Source organism: Molothrus ater, chromosome 30 (assembly GCF_012460135.2).
Source record: "Molothrus ater isolate BHLD 08-10-18 breed brown headed cowbird chromosome 30, BPBGC_Mater_1.1, whole genome shotgun sequence".
Taxonomy (NCBI): domain Eukaryota; kingdom Metazoa; phylum Chordata; class Aves; order Passeriformes; family Icteridae; genus Molothrus; species Molothrus ater.
Window position 1 is genome coordinate 1,199,619 of NC_050507.2, and position 15,158 is coordinate 1,214,776.

Genomic DNA, 15,158 nt, shown 5'->3' on the forward strand with positions numbered 1-15,158 from the left:
GACCCCCTGAGCCTGGAGAGCAACCACACGGTACCGGCGGCGCCGGGGGCACCGGGAGGGCTCCGGGATCACCGGGGGGACCCCAGGGATGCTGGGGGTTCACCTGGGCACCCCAGGTGTGCTCGGGGGTGTCGCTGAGGGTGCCTGGGGGGGTCCCAGGGGTGCCCGGAGGTCCCAGGGGATGCTCTGGGGTTCACCTGGGGGGAGCCTGGGGATGTCTGGGGGTCCCAGGGGATGCTCTGAGGATAAACCTGGGGGTCCCAGAAGGGTCCTAGGGGATGGTCTGGGGTTCACTTGGGAGGTCCTAGGGATGTCTGGGTGTCCCAGGGGTGCTGGGGGATGCACTTGGGGGTCCCCAGGAAAGCTGCTGGATTAATTTGAGGGTCCTGGGGATGTCTGGGGGGTCCCAGGGATGATGAGGATGAAGCTGGGGGTCCCAGAGGGCTCCCAGGGATGCTGGGGGATGCACTCGGGGGTCCTGTGGGTCCTGTGGGGGTTATGGGGATATCCTGGACCCCCACCTCACCCCCCTGCTCCCCCAGCTCTGCCTGCAGCGCATCCGCCAGGCGCTCCAGCACTACCGGGACCTGCTGGGCTCCGACATCTTCCAGGAGCTGCCGCAGCCGCAGCTGGAGAGCACCATGGAGCAGCTGCTGCGCCTCGTGCAGGTCAGCACCGCGGGCAGCCCGGCCCTCAGGGGCCCCAAATGGCCCTCAGGCTCCCCAGATGTCCCTCAGGGACCCTCAGTGGCCCTCAGGGACCCCAAATGTCCCTCAGGCTCCCCAGATGTCCCTCAGGGACCCCAAATGTCCCTCAGGCTCCCCAGATGTCCCTCAGGGACCCTCAGTGGCCCTCAGGCTCCCCAGATGTCCCTCAGGGTCTCTTAGTGGCCCTCAGTGACCCTTAACGTCCCCCAAATGTCCTTGAGGGTCCCTCAGGGTCCTCAAATGTCCCACCCTGTCCCACAGTGTCTCTCAGCATCCCAAATGTCCCTCAATGACCCTCAGTGTCCCCCAGTGACCCTCAGTGTCCCCCGGGGGGGTCACACAGGTCCCCCCTGACCCCGCCCTGTCCCCTCTGTCCCCTCAGGACGGGCACGGTCGCCCCCCCCGGCACCTCCTGGCCCCCACCGATCTTTGGGAGCAGCCGGTGAAGCGGCACCTGGCCCTGAAACGGCTCCGCTCCTTCTCCGCCCTCATCGGCCGCGTCTTCAACCACGGAGCCCGCTGAGACCCGACCCGACCCGACCCGACCCCCGGCTACCGACCCCCGGCTACCGACCCCACCCCCGGACCCCGCCCTTATTTATCACCCCCCGCCCTTATTTATCACCGCCCACCCTCGGACACCGCCCCCCCCCTTATTTATCGCCCCCCCCCTTATTTATCACCCCCCCCCCCATTTATTTATCGCCCCCCACCCCCCGGACGCCGCCCCCCCCTCCTATTTATCGCCACCACCCCCTTATTTGTCACCCCCCCGCCTCTATTTATCGCCCCCTCCCCCCTTATTTATCGCCCCCCCCCCCCCATTATTTATTGCCCCCTACCGGGGTTATTTATGATTGGAGCCGTTCCTTTATTTATCTCGGGTATTTATCAGTTTCTAATAAAGCTCCCAAAGAGAGCAGAGAGCAGCGAGTGCGTGTAGGGGGCTGGGGGGTAGGAAGGGGTTAATTTACAGAGAGGAGAGTGAGGAGGGGGTCTCTGGAGGCGAAGAGACTGGGGAGGGGTCCCGGGAAGGAAGAGACTGAGGAGGGGTCCCTGGGAGGGACTGGAGAGGGGTCCCAGGAAGGGACCAGGGAGGGGTCCCTGGAAGGGACTGGGGAGGGGTCCTCTGAAAGGAAGAGACTGAGGAGGGGTCCCTGGGAGGGAAGGGACTGGGGAAGGGTCCCCAGAACAGAAAGGGTTGGGGAGGGGTCCCTGGAAGAGAAGGGACCGAGGAGGGGTCCCCAGGAGGGAAGAGGCAGGGGAGGGGTCCCCGGAAGAGAAAGGGCTGGGGAGGGGTCACTGGAATGGAAGGGATTGAGGAGAGGTCCCCGGAAGGGACCGGGGAGGGGTCCCTGGGAAGGGTCCCCACAAAAGAAGGGGCTGAGGAGGGGTCCCTGGGAGGGAGGGGACCGGGGAGGGGTCCCCGGAAGGGGTTCCTGGAATGGAAGGGACTGGAGAGGGGTCCCTGGAAGGGGAGGGGTCACTGGAAGGGAAGGGACTGAGGAGGGGTCCCCGGAAAGGAGGGGACTGGGGAGGGGGCCCTGGAAGGGGTCCCCGGGAGGGGAGGGGTCACTGGAAGTCGCTGGCGTCGATGTGCAGCGGGGGGAGGTCGGTGAACAGGGAGGGCACCGAGGGCAGGGCCGAGTCCTCGGGCTGCGGCAGGAACGGATCGTGCTGGGCCAGGAGAGCCGCGCTGCCTGCGGGGGGACAGGGACAGCTGAGTGACAGGGGGACGGGGACAGGGGACAGCTGAGTGACAGGGGGACGGGACGGGACAGGGACAGGGGACAGCTGAGTGCCAGGGGGACAGGTCAGGGACAGCTGAGTGACAGGGGGACAGGGACGGGACAGGGGACAGCTCAGTGCCCATAGGGGACAGGACAGGGCCCAGGGGGACAGGGCAGTGCCCAGGGGACAGCTCAGTGCCCTGGGGGACACCTTAATGCTCGGGGGGGGCACCTCAATGCCCAGGGGGACAGGGCAGTGCCCTGGGGGACACTTCTGTGCCCAAGGGGACACCTTGGTGCCCAGGAGAAACCTCTGTCTCCTCCCCAGCCCCAGCCACTCACCAGGGCTCAGCTGGAAGCTCTCCTCCAAGCTGTCCTCCAAGGTTGCCACCACGTCCGGCATCAGCTCGGCCACTCCCAGTGTCCCCAATGTCCCCAAGGTCCCCGAGGGTGGCTCCAGCCCCTCCAGCAGCTCCTGCATGTCCTGTCCCCCCTGCAGCAGCAGCTCCTGCATGTCCTGTCCCCCTGGCAGCAGCTCCAGGTCCCTCAGCTCTGCTGGCAGTGTCCCCTGCTCCTCGGGGACCCGCGGTGGCTCCGCTGTCCCCTGCAGTGTCCCCAAGTCCCCTGAGGCCACCTGCAGCCCCCCAGGCAGCACCTGCACGCTCCCCACAGCTCCTGGTGCCACCTGCAGTGTCCCCTGGAGGTTGGGGATTCCTGATGTCACCTGTGGTGGCTCCAGGCTTTGGGGTTGTGGTTGTAGTGTCCCCAGGCCTGTGGCCATCACCTGAGGTGTCCCCAGGTTCCCAAGGGTGACCCGTGGTGTCCCTGGGCTCGTGGCCATTCCTTGAAATGTCCCCAAGTTCCCAGGGGTGACCTGTGGCATCTCTGGGCTCGTGGCCACCATCTGCAGAGTCTGAGGTGTCCCCAAGTTCCCAGGGGTGACCCGAAGTGTCCCTGGACTCACGGTCACCCCTTGAAGTGTCCCCAAATTCTCAGGGGTGACCTGAAGTGTCCCTGGACTCACAGTCACCCCTTGAAGTGTCCCCAAATTCTCAGGGGTGACCCGAAGTGTCCCTGGACTCACGGTCACCCCTTGAAGTGTCCCCAAATTTTCAGGGGTGACCTGAAGTGTCCCTGGACTCATGGTCACCCCTTGAAGTGTCCCCAGGATCCCAGGGGTGACCCGTGGCATCCCTGGGCTCGTGGCCACCCCCTGAGGTGTCCCCAGGTCCCCAGGTGTCCCCTGCCCTCGGGGCTGCAGCTGCAGCGTCTCCAGGTTCTCCGTGGCCACCAGCAGCTCCTCCTCGGTCTGACGCCGGTTGGGCGGCCTGGAGGGACAGACAGAGGGGTCGGGGTTGGGATTGGGGTGAGGGGTTGGGGATTGGGGATTTGGGGCAGGGATTGGGGTCAGGGTCAGGGATTGGGGTCAGGGGATTGGGGTCAGGGGATTTGGGTCAGGGATTGGGGTTTGGGGTCAGGGTCAGGGATTGGGGTTTGGGGTCAGGGATTGAGGTCAGGGATTGGGGTCAGAATAGGGGTCAGGGATTGGGGTCAGAGTTGGGGATTGGGGTCAGGGTTGGGGTCAGGGATTGAGGTCAGGGATTGGGGTCAGAGTTGGGGACTGGGGCCAGGGTTGGGGTCAGGGATTGGGGTCAGGGATTGGGGTCAGAATAGGGGTCAAGGGTTGGGGTCAGGGATTGGATCAGGGATCAGGGTCAGTGATCGAGATCAGGGATCAGGGTCAGAGTTGGGGATTGGGGATCAGGGTTGGGATCAGAGTCAGGGATCAGGGCCAGGGATTGGGGTCACTGTCAGGGATTGGGGTCATGTTCAACCAGGGATTGGGGTCAGGGCTCAGGGTCAGGGGACCCCCACAGCCCTACAGAGGTGTCCCCTCACCTGGAGGACACACGGATGAGGCGCCGGTTCAGGTACTTCTGGGACTCGCTCAGGTTCCCTGGGGACAAAGAGAGACATAAGGGGGGTGCCCTGGCTCAGTCCCAGCCCATGCCAGGCCATGCCAGCCCATGCCAGGCCGTGCCAGGCCGTGCCAGCCCATGCCAGGCCGTGCCAGGCCGTGCCAGGCCGTACCCTCCAGCCTCTGGCTGTAGTAGGGCCCGAAAGCCTCGTCCCGGGGGATGTTGGGGTACAGGAACTTGAGGGGGTTTTCTGGATTCTTCTCCTCCAGGCTCATGTGGTAGTCACGGATGATGTCGGGCAGGGCCAGGGACACCAGCTCCGAGGCTGTGTAGGGTTCCACGGCGTGGAAAGTGGGGGACCCTGCAGGGGGGACAGTGGGGATCAGCTGGAGGGGTGGCACCATCATCCCTGTGTCCCACAGAAAGCTGGGCTGGGGATGGGAATTCATTCTTGTTCATTTTTAACCTAAATCTGAATCCAGCTCCACCATTCTCGTCCATTTTTAACCTAAACCTAAATTCAGCTTCACCATTCTTGTCCATTTTTAACCTAAATCTAAATTCAGGTTCCCCATTTTCATTAATTTCTAACCTAAATGTGAATTCAGCTCCACCATTCTCGTCCATTTTTAACCTAAACCTGAATTCAGGTTTCCTATTCTCGTCCATTTTTAACCTAAACCTGAATTCAGGTTCCCCATTCTCATCCATTTTGAACCTAAATCTGAATTTAACCTAAATCCGAATTCAGGTTCCCCATTCTCATCCATTTTGAACCTAAATCTGAATTTAACCTAAATCCGAATTCAGGTTCACCATTCTCATCCATTTTGAACCTAAATCTGAATTTAACCTAAATCTGAATCCAGCTTCACCATTCTCGTCCATTTTTAACCTAAATCTGAATTTAACCTAAATCTGAATTCAGCTTCACCATTCTCATCCATTTTGAACCTAAATCTGAATTTATCCTCTTGCTTGCTAAACTTCAGGGGAGGGAGGTTTATCTTCTTTGCCTTACAGTGGATCTGAACCTCCAGGGTCTCCCCAAAATTTGCTCAGGACGTGATAAACCTCACCATGGACTTGGAAAACCCCCTCTCTCCACAGAGGCTTCCACTGCTCCAGGGGGGTTCTGGGGGGGTTCCTGGGGGGTTCCCTCACCTGTCTCGTGGTGCTCCACCCACGTGAAGGTGACACCACCCAGGACGCTCTCGCTGAAGCGCAGCAGGAACGTCCCCGTCCTCTTGGACTTGAGCAGTTTCTCCTCCTGCTTGCGGCTCACGAAGCCCAGGATGAGTCTGGGGGAGGCACTGTCAGCTCCTGTGGACCCCCAGACCCCTCCCCAGCAAGCCCAGCCCTGCTCCTACCCGTTCTTCCAGAGCTGCTTGAGGTGCTCCTGGAGCAGCCCCAGGATCCCGTCCAGCCAGGCCCAGAAGGAGAAACCGGAGGCTCCATCCTGAGGGAGGGGACAGGGGGACATGGATGGACACAGGGACATGGGGAGGACATGGAGGGATGGGGGACACGGAGGGACATGGTGGGGACATGGTGGGGACATGGTGGACACGGTGGGGACATGGGGATGGAGGGGACAAGAAGGGACATGGAGGGACATGAGGACATGGAGGGACAGGGGGACATGGGGACATGGATGGACACAGGGACATGGGGAGGACATGGAGGGATGGGGGACATGGAGGGACATGGTGGGGACATGGGGATGGAGGGGACAGGAAGGGACGTGGAGGGACAGGGGGGACATGGGGAGGACAGGAAGGGACATGGGGAACATGAAGGGACATGGGGACATGAGGACATGGAGGGATGGGGGGACATGGAGGGACATGGGAACATGGAGAGGACATGGAGGGACATGGGAACATGGAGGGATGGGAAGACAGGGGGACGTGGAGGGATAGGAGGGACAAGGAGGGGACGTGGCCATGGGGACATGGAGGGACAGAGGCAACAGGGCCATGGGGACAGAGGGACAGGCCCTACTGACCTTTGAGAACTTGTGCCAGGCCACGGTGCTGTCCGGTGACGGCTTCGAGCCTTGGGGTGAGAGCAGAGTAAGGGGGGACAGCCATGTCCCCTGCTGTCCCCTGCTGTCCCCTGGTGTCCCCACGTGTCCCTGGCCTTACCCAGGAGTTTCTTGGCCAGCATCAGGAGGTTGTCCCGGCTGAGGCCCCGCTCGGCCACGCTCTGGAACTGCCAGCTCAGCACCTCGGCCAGCCGGGGCCACGGGGCTGGGGGCGGGGACGAGAAGAACTGCTGGGCCTGGGGACACGGAGGGGACACGGGGGACATGGGGTGAGCGGGGTCCAGGACAGTGGGAGGGGAGGAGGACATGGGATGGGGACACGGGATGGGGACAGGGACAGCAGGAGGGCACATAGGGAGAGGATGGGGACAGTGGAAGGGGACTGGAACAGAGGATGGGGACAGGGAGAAAGGATGGGGACAGGGACAGGAGCAGAGGAGGGGGACATGGGGAGGAGATGGGGACAAGGGGAGAGGATGGGGACAGCGGGAGGGGATGGAGACATGCACTGGAGTAGGGAATGGGGACATGGAGGGGACAGGAACATTGGGAGAAGATAGGAGGAGGACATGGGTAGGAAAGGGGGACACGGCACACGAGCGGGGCACGGGGATCAGACAGAGGACCAGGGGATGGGGACATGTGGCAGGGGACAGGGACAGGGACAAGGGATGGGGAAAGCACTAGGGCAGGGGCCAGGGATTAAGGGACAGGACAGGGACCAGGGGATGGGGATAAGTGGCAGGGGATGGGGTTCAAGGGATGGGGACAGGGACCAAGGACAGGCACCAAAGCAGGGGATGGGACAAGGACCAAGGACAAGGACAGGGGACGAGGCAGGGCAGGGCACTGGGACCAGGGGACCACCTGGGATGGGGCAGGGACTGGGCCCAGATTTGGGGACAGGGCACAGGGGACACCAGGACAGAGACAGGGCTAGGGAGGGGACAGGGAGCAGCACAGGGGACACGAGGCAGGGGTGGCACAGGGCCAGGGGGTCCTGCTCGCCTTGGGGTCAGAGCTGAGCATGTTGAACCAGAGGATGGAGGCCCAGGCACTGGAGAACTGGTTGTTGTTGGAGATGATGACAAAGGGCAGCGTGGTGGCCTGGGGAGGAGGGGACAGGGGCTCAGGCTGGCTGTCCCCAGCCCCCCCTGGCTGTCCCCAAACCCCCCAAGCCCCCCCAGCCCTCACCTCCAGCTCCAGCTCCAGCCCGCAGTAGGCGTAAGCCAGCGTGAAGGTGATGACATGCAGCTCCTCTGTCACAACCAGGGGACCCTGTGGGGAGGTGACACCGCTGTCACCGCCCGGCCTGGCCCCCCCGCGGCCCCCCCAGCCCCATCCCGTGCCCACCTCGCCGCTGGCACCTTTGCCCTTGCCAGCCCTGCTGTCCTTCTGCTCCTTCAGGGTCTGTTGGGGACGGCAGAGTCAGCCCCGGGTGGGGGGGGATCCTCACCGTGCCCCCCACCCTGGGGGGGATTTGGGGGTCTGGGGGGTCCGGGGGGGTCCCTACGAGGTACTGGAAGTCGCAGACCAGCCCCTCCTGGGGACTGTCCCCGGCCAGGAGCGTTTTGCTGCTCGATGTCAGGATGTTGAACCGGCGGAACCTGCGGGGCACAGGCGGGAGGTGGGAGGGGGTCAGGAGGGCAAATGGGGGGCTCGGGACCCCCGGGAGGGCAAATGGGGGGCTCGGGACCCCCGGGAGGGCAAATGGGGGGGTCAGGACCCCCGGGGTGGGGTCGCAGCCCCTCCAACGCTGTCCCAGCTCTCACCCTTTGATGTTGGGAGGGTCCCTGCAAGAGATAAGGGAGGGGTCAGGGCCGGTGGGACACACATAATATTGTAATATTTAAATTACATTATATTTATATTTATTATAATATCTAAATTCTTAGTTTGTTCTATGTAATTTTTACCATAATTTAACAATTTAAAATTTGAATAAATTAAATGATATAATTATTTATAATTATTATTTAATTTAATAAATCAAATAAATTAATTTGATAAATGAAAAATTAATATGTATATAATACAATTATTTGTAATCATTATTTAATTAAATAAATTAATCTAAAAAGAAATTAATACATTAAATAATATAATTATTTGTAATCATTATTTATTTTAACAAATTAAAAAATGTAATTTAATACATTAAATTTGAATAAATTAAATAATATCATTCTTTACAGCTATTAATTTGTTTAATAAAATAAATAATACAATTATTTATAATTATTATTTAATTTATTAAAATAAAAATTTAATATATAAATAATGTATTTAAAATTATTATTTCATTGAATCAATTAAACAATATAATTATCCATAATTATTATTTAATTTAATAAATCGAATAATTAAATTTGATAAATAAATAATTTAATATATTAAATAATATTATATAATAGTTATTTAATTGAATCAATGAAACAATATAATTATCCATAATTATTATTTAATTTAATAAATCGAATAATTAAATTTGATAAATAAATAATTTAATATCTCAAATTTTATTTATTTCTTACTATTTAATGTAATAAACGAAATAATTTACTTTAACAACCTAAACAATTCCATTTAATTTAATAACCCTTTGGAGCCCGAGAGGTTTCCCATCCTCCTGCCCCCTGCCGGCCCCACCTGTCGATGTGGATCCGGGCCTCCATGCGGTGGTTGCGGTCGTGCAGCCTCACCAGCAGGCGGGCCCGGCTCGAGAACTTCCCGGCGGTTCGGAGCACCAGGGGCCGCTTCCCGGCGTTGGGGGTGCTGGGCTGCTGCTCCACCACGAAGGCGCTGGGGAAAATGGGGGTTCAGGGCTGCCTGAGACCCTCCTGTCCTCTCCGGGCTGCCCCAGACCCCCCTGTCCTGCCCCAGACCCCCCACTCCTCCCCAAGACCCCCCCAGACCCCCCTGTCCTGCCCCAGACCCCCCCATCGTCCCCGTCCTGCCTTGAGACCCCCCCTGTCCTCCCCGGGCTGAAAATCCTGGCGAATCCCAGGTTGGAGGGAAGCCATGCAGGTTTAACTCCTGGTTTGGGCATGGGACACCCCCAAAATCTGTCCTGTCTTAAATCTCAATGTTGGAGTGGTGTCCAAACACCCAGAGATGGAAGGGATCCATCAGGATGATCTCCAACTCCTGGCTTGGCATGGGACAACCCCAAAATCTCCTAAATCCCAATGTTGGAGTGGTGTCCAAACAACCAGAGATTGAAGGGACCCATCAAAAGTCCAACTCCTGGCACAGGATAACCCCAAAGCCTTCCCTGTCCTAAATTTCAACATTTGAGTGGTGTCCAAACACCCAGAGCTGGAAGGGACCATCAGGATCAAAGTCCAGCCCAGCACAGGACACCACAAATTTCTCCCCAAATCCCAGAGCATTGTCCAAACCCCCCCTGACCTCCTGAATTACAGAATACCCAGAGCTGCAAGGGACCCATGAGGATCATCCAGACCCTGCACAGACACCCCAAAATCCCACCCTGTTGTTGTCCAAACACTCCCAGATCTCTGTCAGCTTTGGTCACTATTCCCTGGAGACCTCTGGAATCATCCAGAGCTGCAAGGGACCCATGAGGATCATTGATCTCATTCCAGACCCTGCAGAGACACCCCAAAATCCCACCCCATTGTTGTCCAAACACTCCTGGAGCTCTGTCACCCTCGGTCACCATTCCCTGGAGAGCTTCCCCAGTGATTTTCCCCCAAATCGCAGAGCATTGCCCCAACCCTCCCTGACCTCTTGAATTACAGAATACCCAGAGCTGGAAGGAACCCATCAGGACTATTGATCCCACTCCAGACCATGCACAGACACCCCAAAACGTGCCTAGGAGTGTTGTCCAAACACTCCTGGAGCTCTGTCACCCTTGGTCACCATTTCCTGGAGACCTCTTGAGTCACCCAGAGCTGCAAGGAACCCATGAGGATCATTGATCCCACTCCAGACCCTGCACAAACACCCCAAAACGTGCCTGGGAGTGTTGTCCAAACACTCCTGGAGCTCTGTCACCCTCGGTCACCATTCCCTGGAGGGCTTCCCCAGCTCTCCACCACCCTCTGGGGGGAAGAACCTTTTCCTGCTCTCCACCCTGGAGCCCTCCTGGCCCAGCCCACCTCTTGAGCAGGTGCGTGAGCTGCTCCTGCAGCCTCTGCTCCAGCAGGGGCGTCTCTGCCACCAGCGGGTCCCTGGCGTAGGTCACCTTTTGTCGCAGGTCCCCCAGCGCCCGCAGCAGCTGCCGCAGCTGGAACAACCCCTGGCCCAACTCCGTGAACCTGCGGGGTTCAGGGACCTCAGAGGGGTTCGGCTGCAGCCCCCCCGAGCCCCCCCACAAGCCCCCCAAATCTTACCAGGTCTCCAGCGGGCGCAGGTTGGTGTCGGCAGAGGCCCCCAGGCACAGGTGCTGCTGCCGCACCCTCCAGCCCCCCAATTCCTGCTGCAGCAGCTCCTGCAGGGTCTCACTGCGCCCCAAAAGCTGCTGCATTTGAGCCAGCACCTCCTGAAGGGAGATTTGGCTTTGAATGGGGTGCTCAGGGTGGGTAGGACCCCCCCCCCAAAAAACCCAGCCCGACCTCCCCCTCCTCACCCGCCGCTGCCGGTCCAGGTTCTGCAGTTTGGCTTGGAGGGATTGGAGCTCCTGGAGGTACCCGGGGTCCCGGTTCCTCTCCTCACCTGAGGGCAGCGGGGCTCGCTCAGGGTTTTGGGGGGCTCGCAGGGCAGTTCCCACCCCCCCCACCCCCATCTCCCCGGTGTGAGGCTCACCTGGCTGGTAGTGCACCTTGAAGCAGAAGTCGAAGGCATCCTGCAAATCCTCCAGGTGCCTGAAGGCTCGTTCGGCTTCCTGCGGGCACAGAGGGGTCAGGAGGGTCGGGGGAGGCTCGGAGGGGGTCTCGGGGGGTCTCAGGGGTGGTGGGGTTACCTGCAGGGCTGTGTGGAACTCAGCCAAGCGCCGCTGGATCTGCTGCTCCCGCCCGCTCTCCGGGGCTGGGCTGGGCGCGGGGGCCGACCCCGCCTAAGGAGGGAGAAATGGGGTGGGGGGCGCTGCAGGGGGACCACCGGGGTGGGCAGGGGGGGTCGCACAGCCCTTCCCTACCTGCCCCTCAGCCTGCCCAAGGCGCAGGATCCGCCGCTCCTCCTGCAGCAGGTTGGCCACCAGGTTGGCGAATCTCTCCGGCTTCTCCTCGAACTCAGCCTGGGGAGGGCTCGGGGGCGGTGAGCGCGGCGCGGAGACCCCTCCCCACTGCCCTCCCCCCCGCCCTGACTCCCACCTGGAGGTCGCGGTGAGCCTTGCGGAGGTTGTGCTTCAGCATGAAATCCTCGCGGTCCGAGCCCAGGCTGCCCAGGCGCTCTCCCAGTAAGACCAGTAAGGAGTGGAACAGCATGCGGGCGTGCGAGCAGAGCGGCTCCGCTGCCTGGCGCCTGCGGCAGCGCGGGCTCAGCGCCGGCTCTGCCCCGCCCGGGCCCCCCTTACCCTGGGGCATTTTATAAAAATCCCTTTTATTTCATAAAAATCCATTTTTCATTTTATAAAAGTCCCTTTGCCAGGATTTTTTCACCCCCCCTGACCCCCTGATATATAATATAATATAATATAATATAATATAATATAATATAATATAATATAATATAATATAATATAATATAATATAATATAATATAATATAATATAATATAATATAATATAATATAATATAATATAATATAATATAATATAATATAATATAATATAATATAATATAATATAATATCAGCTTTCTGAAACATAAACTCAAGATTTTCATCTCTGCCCTCAACCTGGCGACCCTCAAACACTGCCACACCCCCCGGTACCGCCCCCAGCCCCGGTGCCGCCCCCAGCCCCGGTACCGCCCCCAGCCCCGGTTCCCCCCAGTACCGCCCCCAGCCCCGGTTGCCCCCGGTACCGCCCCCAGCCCCTTTTTTCCCCCGGTACCAGTTCTGGCTCTCGATCCAGGCAGCCAAGGACTGGCGCACGGCCATGGGCAGCGCCGAGCCCGCGTACAGCTGGTGCACCTGCTCCAGGTAAGTGTTGGCCAAGCCCTGCACCTCCTGCCACTGCGCCATGCTGGGGGGGGGACAGCGGGTCAGGGGCGTCCCGGGACCCCCCCGGGGTCACCGAGGGACCGGAGGGTGAGAAACAGCGGCGTGTCACAGCTGGGCACATCTGCACCCCACGCACCTGCCTGCAGCACCGGCCGCACGGGGGTCCCGCTGCTCCCGGGGGTTCCCTCGCTCCTTCTCGGTCCCGGGGGTCCCTCTGCTCTGGTTCTGGGTGGTCCCGGGGGTCCCGCTGCTCCTGCTCGGTCCCGGGGGTCCCTCTGCTCTGGTTGTGGGTGCTCCCGGGGCTCCCCTCGCTCCTGCTCAATCCCGGGGGTCCCTCTGCTCCTGCTCGGTCTCGGGGGTCCCTCTGCTCCTGCTCGGTCCTGGCTGGTCCCGGGGGTCCCGCTGCTCTGGTTCTGGGTGTTCCCGGGAGTCTCTCTGCTTTGCTGGCAGCTCCCGGGGGTTCCTCCGCTCTGGTTCTGGCTGCTCCCGGGGGTCCCCTCGCTCCCGCTGGGGTGGTCGCGGACCGGCAGCCGCGTCCTGTGGTGGGAGCAGGGGGTGAGCCCATGGAGGCTCCCCACCCGGGGCAGGGGGCACAGGCACGGAACGCCCACACGAGGGCCCCCAGCACCCCCAGACACCTCCTCAGACGCCCCCCCTAGACCGGACCATCCCCAGTGGGGTGGGTGCCCCTGAACGTCCCCCGCCCAGCGGGACCACCCTCCAAGGGTCGCTCTGTGTGCCCCAGCCGGGGTCCCCTGCCTGTGCCCCCCTTCCCGGGGACCCCCCGAGCTCTAGAACCGCCCACATCCCGCCCCGGTCCCCCCCGGGACCCCCGAGCCACCTCCGCCAGCACCGGAGCAGGAAGGCGGGTTGGCCACGCCCCCTCCCCCAGTCTGCTGGGTGATTGGTGGAGAGCGGCGCGGAGGCCACGCCCCCGCAACCGCCGGCTCCGGGAGGGTTCGTTCATTTCCCCAAATTTACGTCACGCACGAGGGGCGTGGCCATGTGGGCGGGGTCATTGAGGGGGCGGGGGCGGGGAACGGGGGAGGGAATGGCGGCGGCCCGGGATGGGCGGGGGGACAGGGACGGGGGCGGAGGGGACCGGGACAGGCCATGGGGACAAGGGCAGGCCCTAAGGACAGGGACAGAACCATGGGGACAGGGGGAGAAAGAGACATTGACCGAGCCATGGGGATGGGGACAGCCTGGGGACAGGGACAGGCCATGGGGACAGAGACGGAGGGGACAGGGGCAGGCCGTAAGGACAGGGACAGGCCCTAAGGACAGGGACAGAACCATGGGGACAGGGGGACAGCGACAACGACAGAGCCAGGGGGATGGGGCCAGCCTGGGGACAGGGACAGAGCCATGGGGAGAGGGGGACAGAGAGACAACGACAGGTCGTGGGGACAGAGCCAGAGGGACGGGGACAGCCTGGGGACAGGGACAGAGCCCTGGGGACAGGGACAGGCTGGAGGGAGAGAGGGAAAGAGCCATGGGAACAGGGACAAGGCAGTGTGGCCGCTGGGACGGGGACAGGGCTGGGGCTGTAGGGGACAGGGACAAGCCAGGCCCAGCTGCCACCACGTGGCTCAAGCCACCACGTGGCCAAGCTCCGGCTGCCCCAGGGCAGGGTGACCCCGCATCGATCTGTCCCCAAACAACGACCCGCCAGCACCACCTGCCACACGTGCCCTTTATTCATTCAGACGATGACCACAGCGCCGCTGTGCGCGGTGGGCACCGGCGAGGGGTCCCCGGCCGAAGTGAAATACCCGATGAGCGCCCTCACACCGGCCTTGAGGCCCGGCTGCAGCCCCAGCTGCACCCCCATGGCCACCGGACCCCCCAAACCGCCGGTGAGCGCCGCCAGCCCGGCATAACCCAAATCCTCGGCGGCTTCCAGCGCTCGAGTGGACGCCGTGGCTTCACAGCCCTGGAAGGCGAAGTAGACGCTGGTGCCGAGGTTGTAGAAGATGCTGACTCCCGGTACCCATTCCAGCACCCGGTGCGCTTCCCGTTCCCCCGCCGGGCTGCAGGCATCCTCATCCTCCCGCCGGCGCCGCCGCACGGCGCCGCCGCACGGTTGGACCCGCGGCAATTCCCGTTTTTCCCGGCTCGGGGGTGGCGTGGGCTCCGCGCTGTCCCGGTTCAGAGGCGGCTCCGTGCCTGGCACGGGGGGATCTGCACAGGCAGAGCCCCCCGGGCTCAGCGCCAGCCGGAGCAGCAGCAGCGCCAGCGGCCGCGGGGTTGGGGTGCCCGGTACCCGCGCCAGCCCCCGCAGCAGCGCCGCGGCCGTGGCGGTGCCCACATCCCGGGCCAGCTCCAGCGTCTCGGCCTCAGCCTGGGGGGCACAGCCGGCTTTGAGCAGTGCCAAGGTCAGGGCAGCACGGGCCAGCCCGCGGGGCAGCGCTGGCAGCCGGGAGAAGCCGGGGAGGTGATGAGGATGAAGGCTTTGGCACGGTAGCCCCGGTGCCCGCGGCGGGATGGGCTCTGCCAGCCCCGCCAGCTCCGCCAGCAGCGCCCGGTCACCACCAGCCAGCCCGGGGCTGATGATGGACGCAGCCATGGCCTGGCTGAGGATGAGGAGAGGGAGGAAGAGCAGAACCTGGGGCATGGCGGAGGCGCTGGGAGGTGGGAGAAGGACAGAACCCCGTCAGAACCCTGTGGGTGCAGCCCCCCG

At 61.1% G+C, this 15,158-nt stretch overlaps 2 protein-coding genes across 3 annotated transcripts; both read right to left on the bottom strand.

The window, feature by feature from the left end:
* Positions 1-1,577: 1,577 nt before the first annotated feature.
* On the bottom strand, positions 1,578-13,347 carry STAT2 (signal transducer and activator of transcription 2). Of its 2 annotated transcripts, XM_036399880.1 has the most exons (24): positions 13,317-13,347; positions 12,612-13,012; positions 12,366-12,497; positions 11,683-11,833; positions 11,508-11,606; positions 11,334-11,426; positions 11,177-11,255; positions 11,001-11,086; positions 10,765-10,913; positions 10,531-10,689; positions 9,053-9,205; positions 8,176-8,196; positions 7,917-8,010; positions 7,757-7,813; positions 7,598-7,681; positions 7,412-7,510; positions 6,504-6,639; positions 6,365-6,414; positions 5,727-5,815; positions 5,521-5,657; positions 4,529-4,717; positions 4,337-4,394; positions 2,780-3,765; positions 1,578-2,407 (listed from the first exon to the last, which is right to left on the bottom strand). In XM_036399880.1, exons 3-24 carry the CDS (start codon positions 12,494-12,496, stop codon positions 2,280-2,282), a joined length of 3,228 nt encoding a protein of 1,075 aa, XP_036255773.1. In that variant the 5' UTR covers position 12,497; positions 12,612-13,012; positions 13,317-13,347; the 3' UTR covers positions 1,578-2,279. The 2 variants fall into 2 exon arrangements, with proteins under 2 accessions (XP_036255773.1, XP_036255774.1); XM_036399881.2 differs by lacking the exon at positions 13,317-13,347 and having other exon boundaries at positions 12,612-13,127.
* Positions 13,348-14,180: 833 nt separating this feature from the next.
* On the bottom strand, positions 14,181-15,113 carry APOF (apolipoprotein F; the record flags this gene model as incomplete). Its single annotated transcript, XM_036399757.2, has 1 exon — positions 14,181-15,113. A coding segment is annotated over one exon (933 nt), but the record flags the coding sequence as incomplete, so codon positions are not given.
* Between the last annotated feature and the right edge of the window lie 45 nt (positions 15,114-15,158).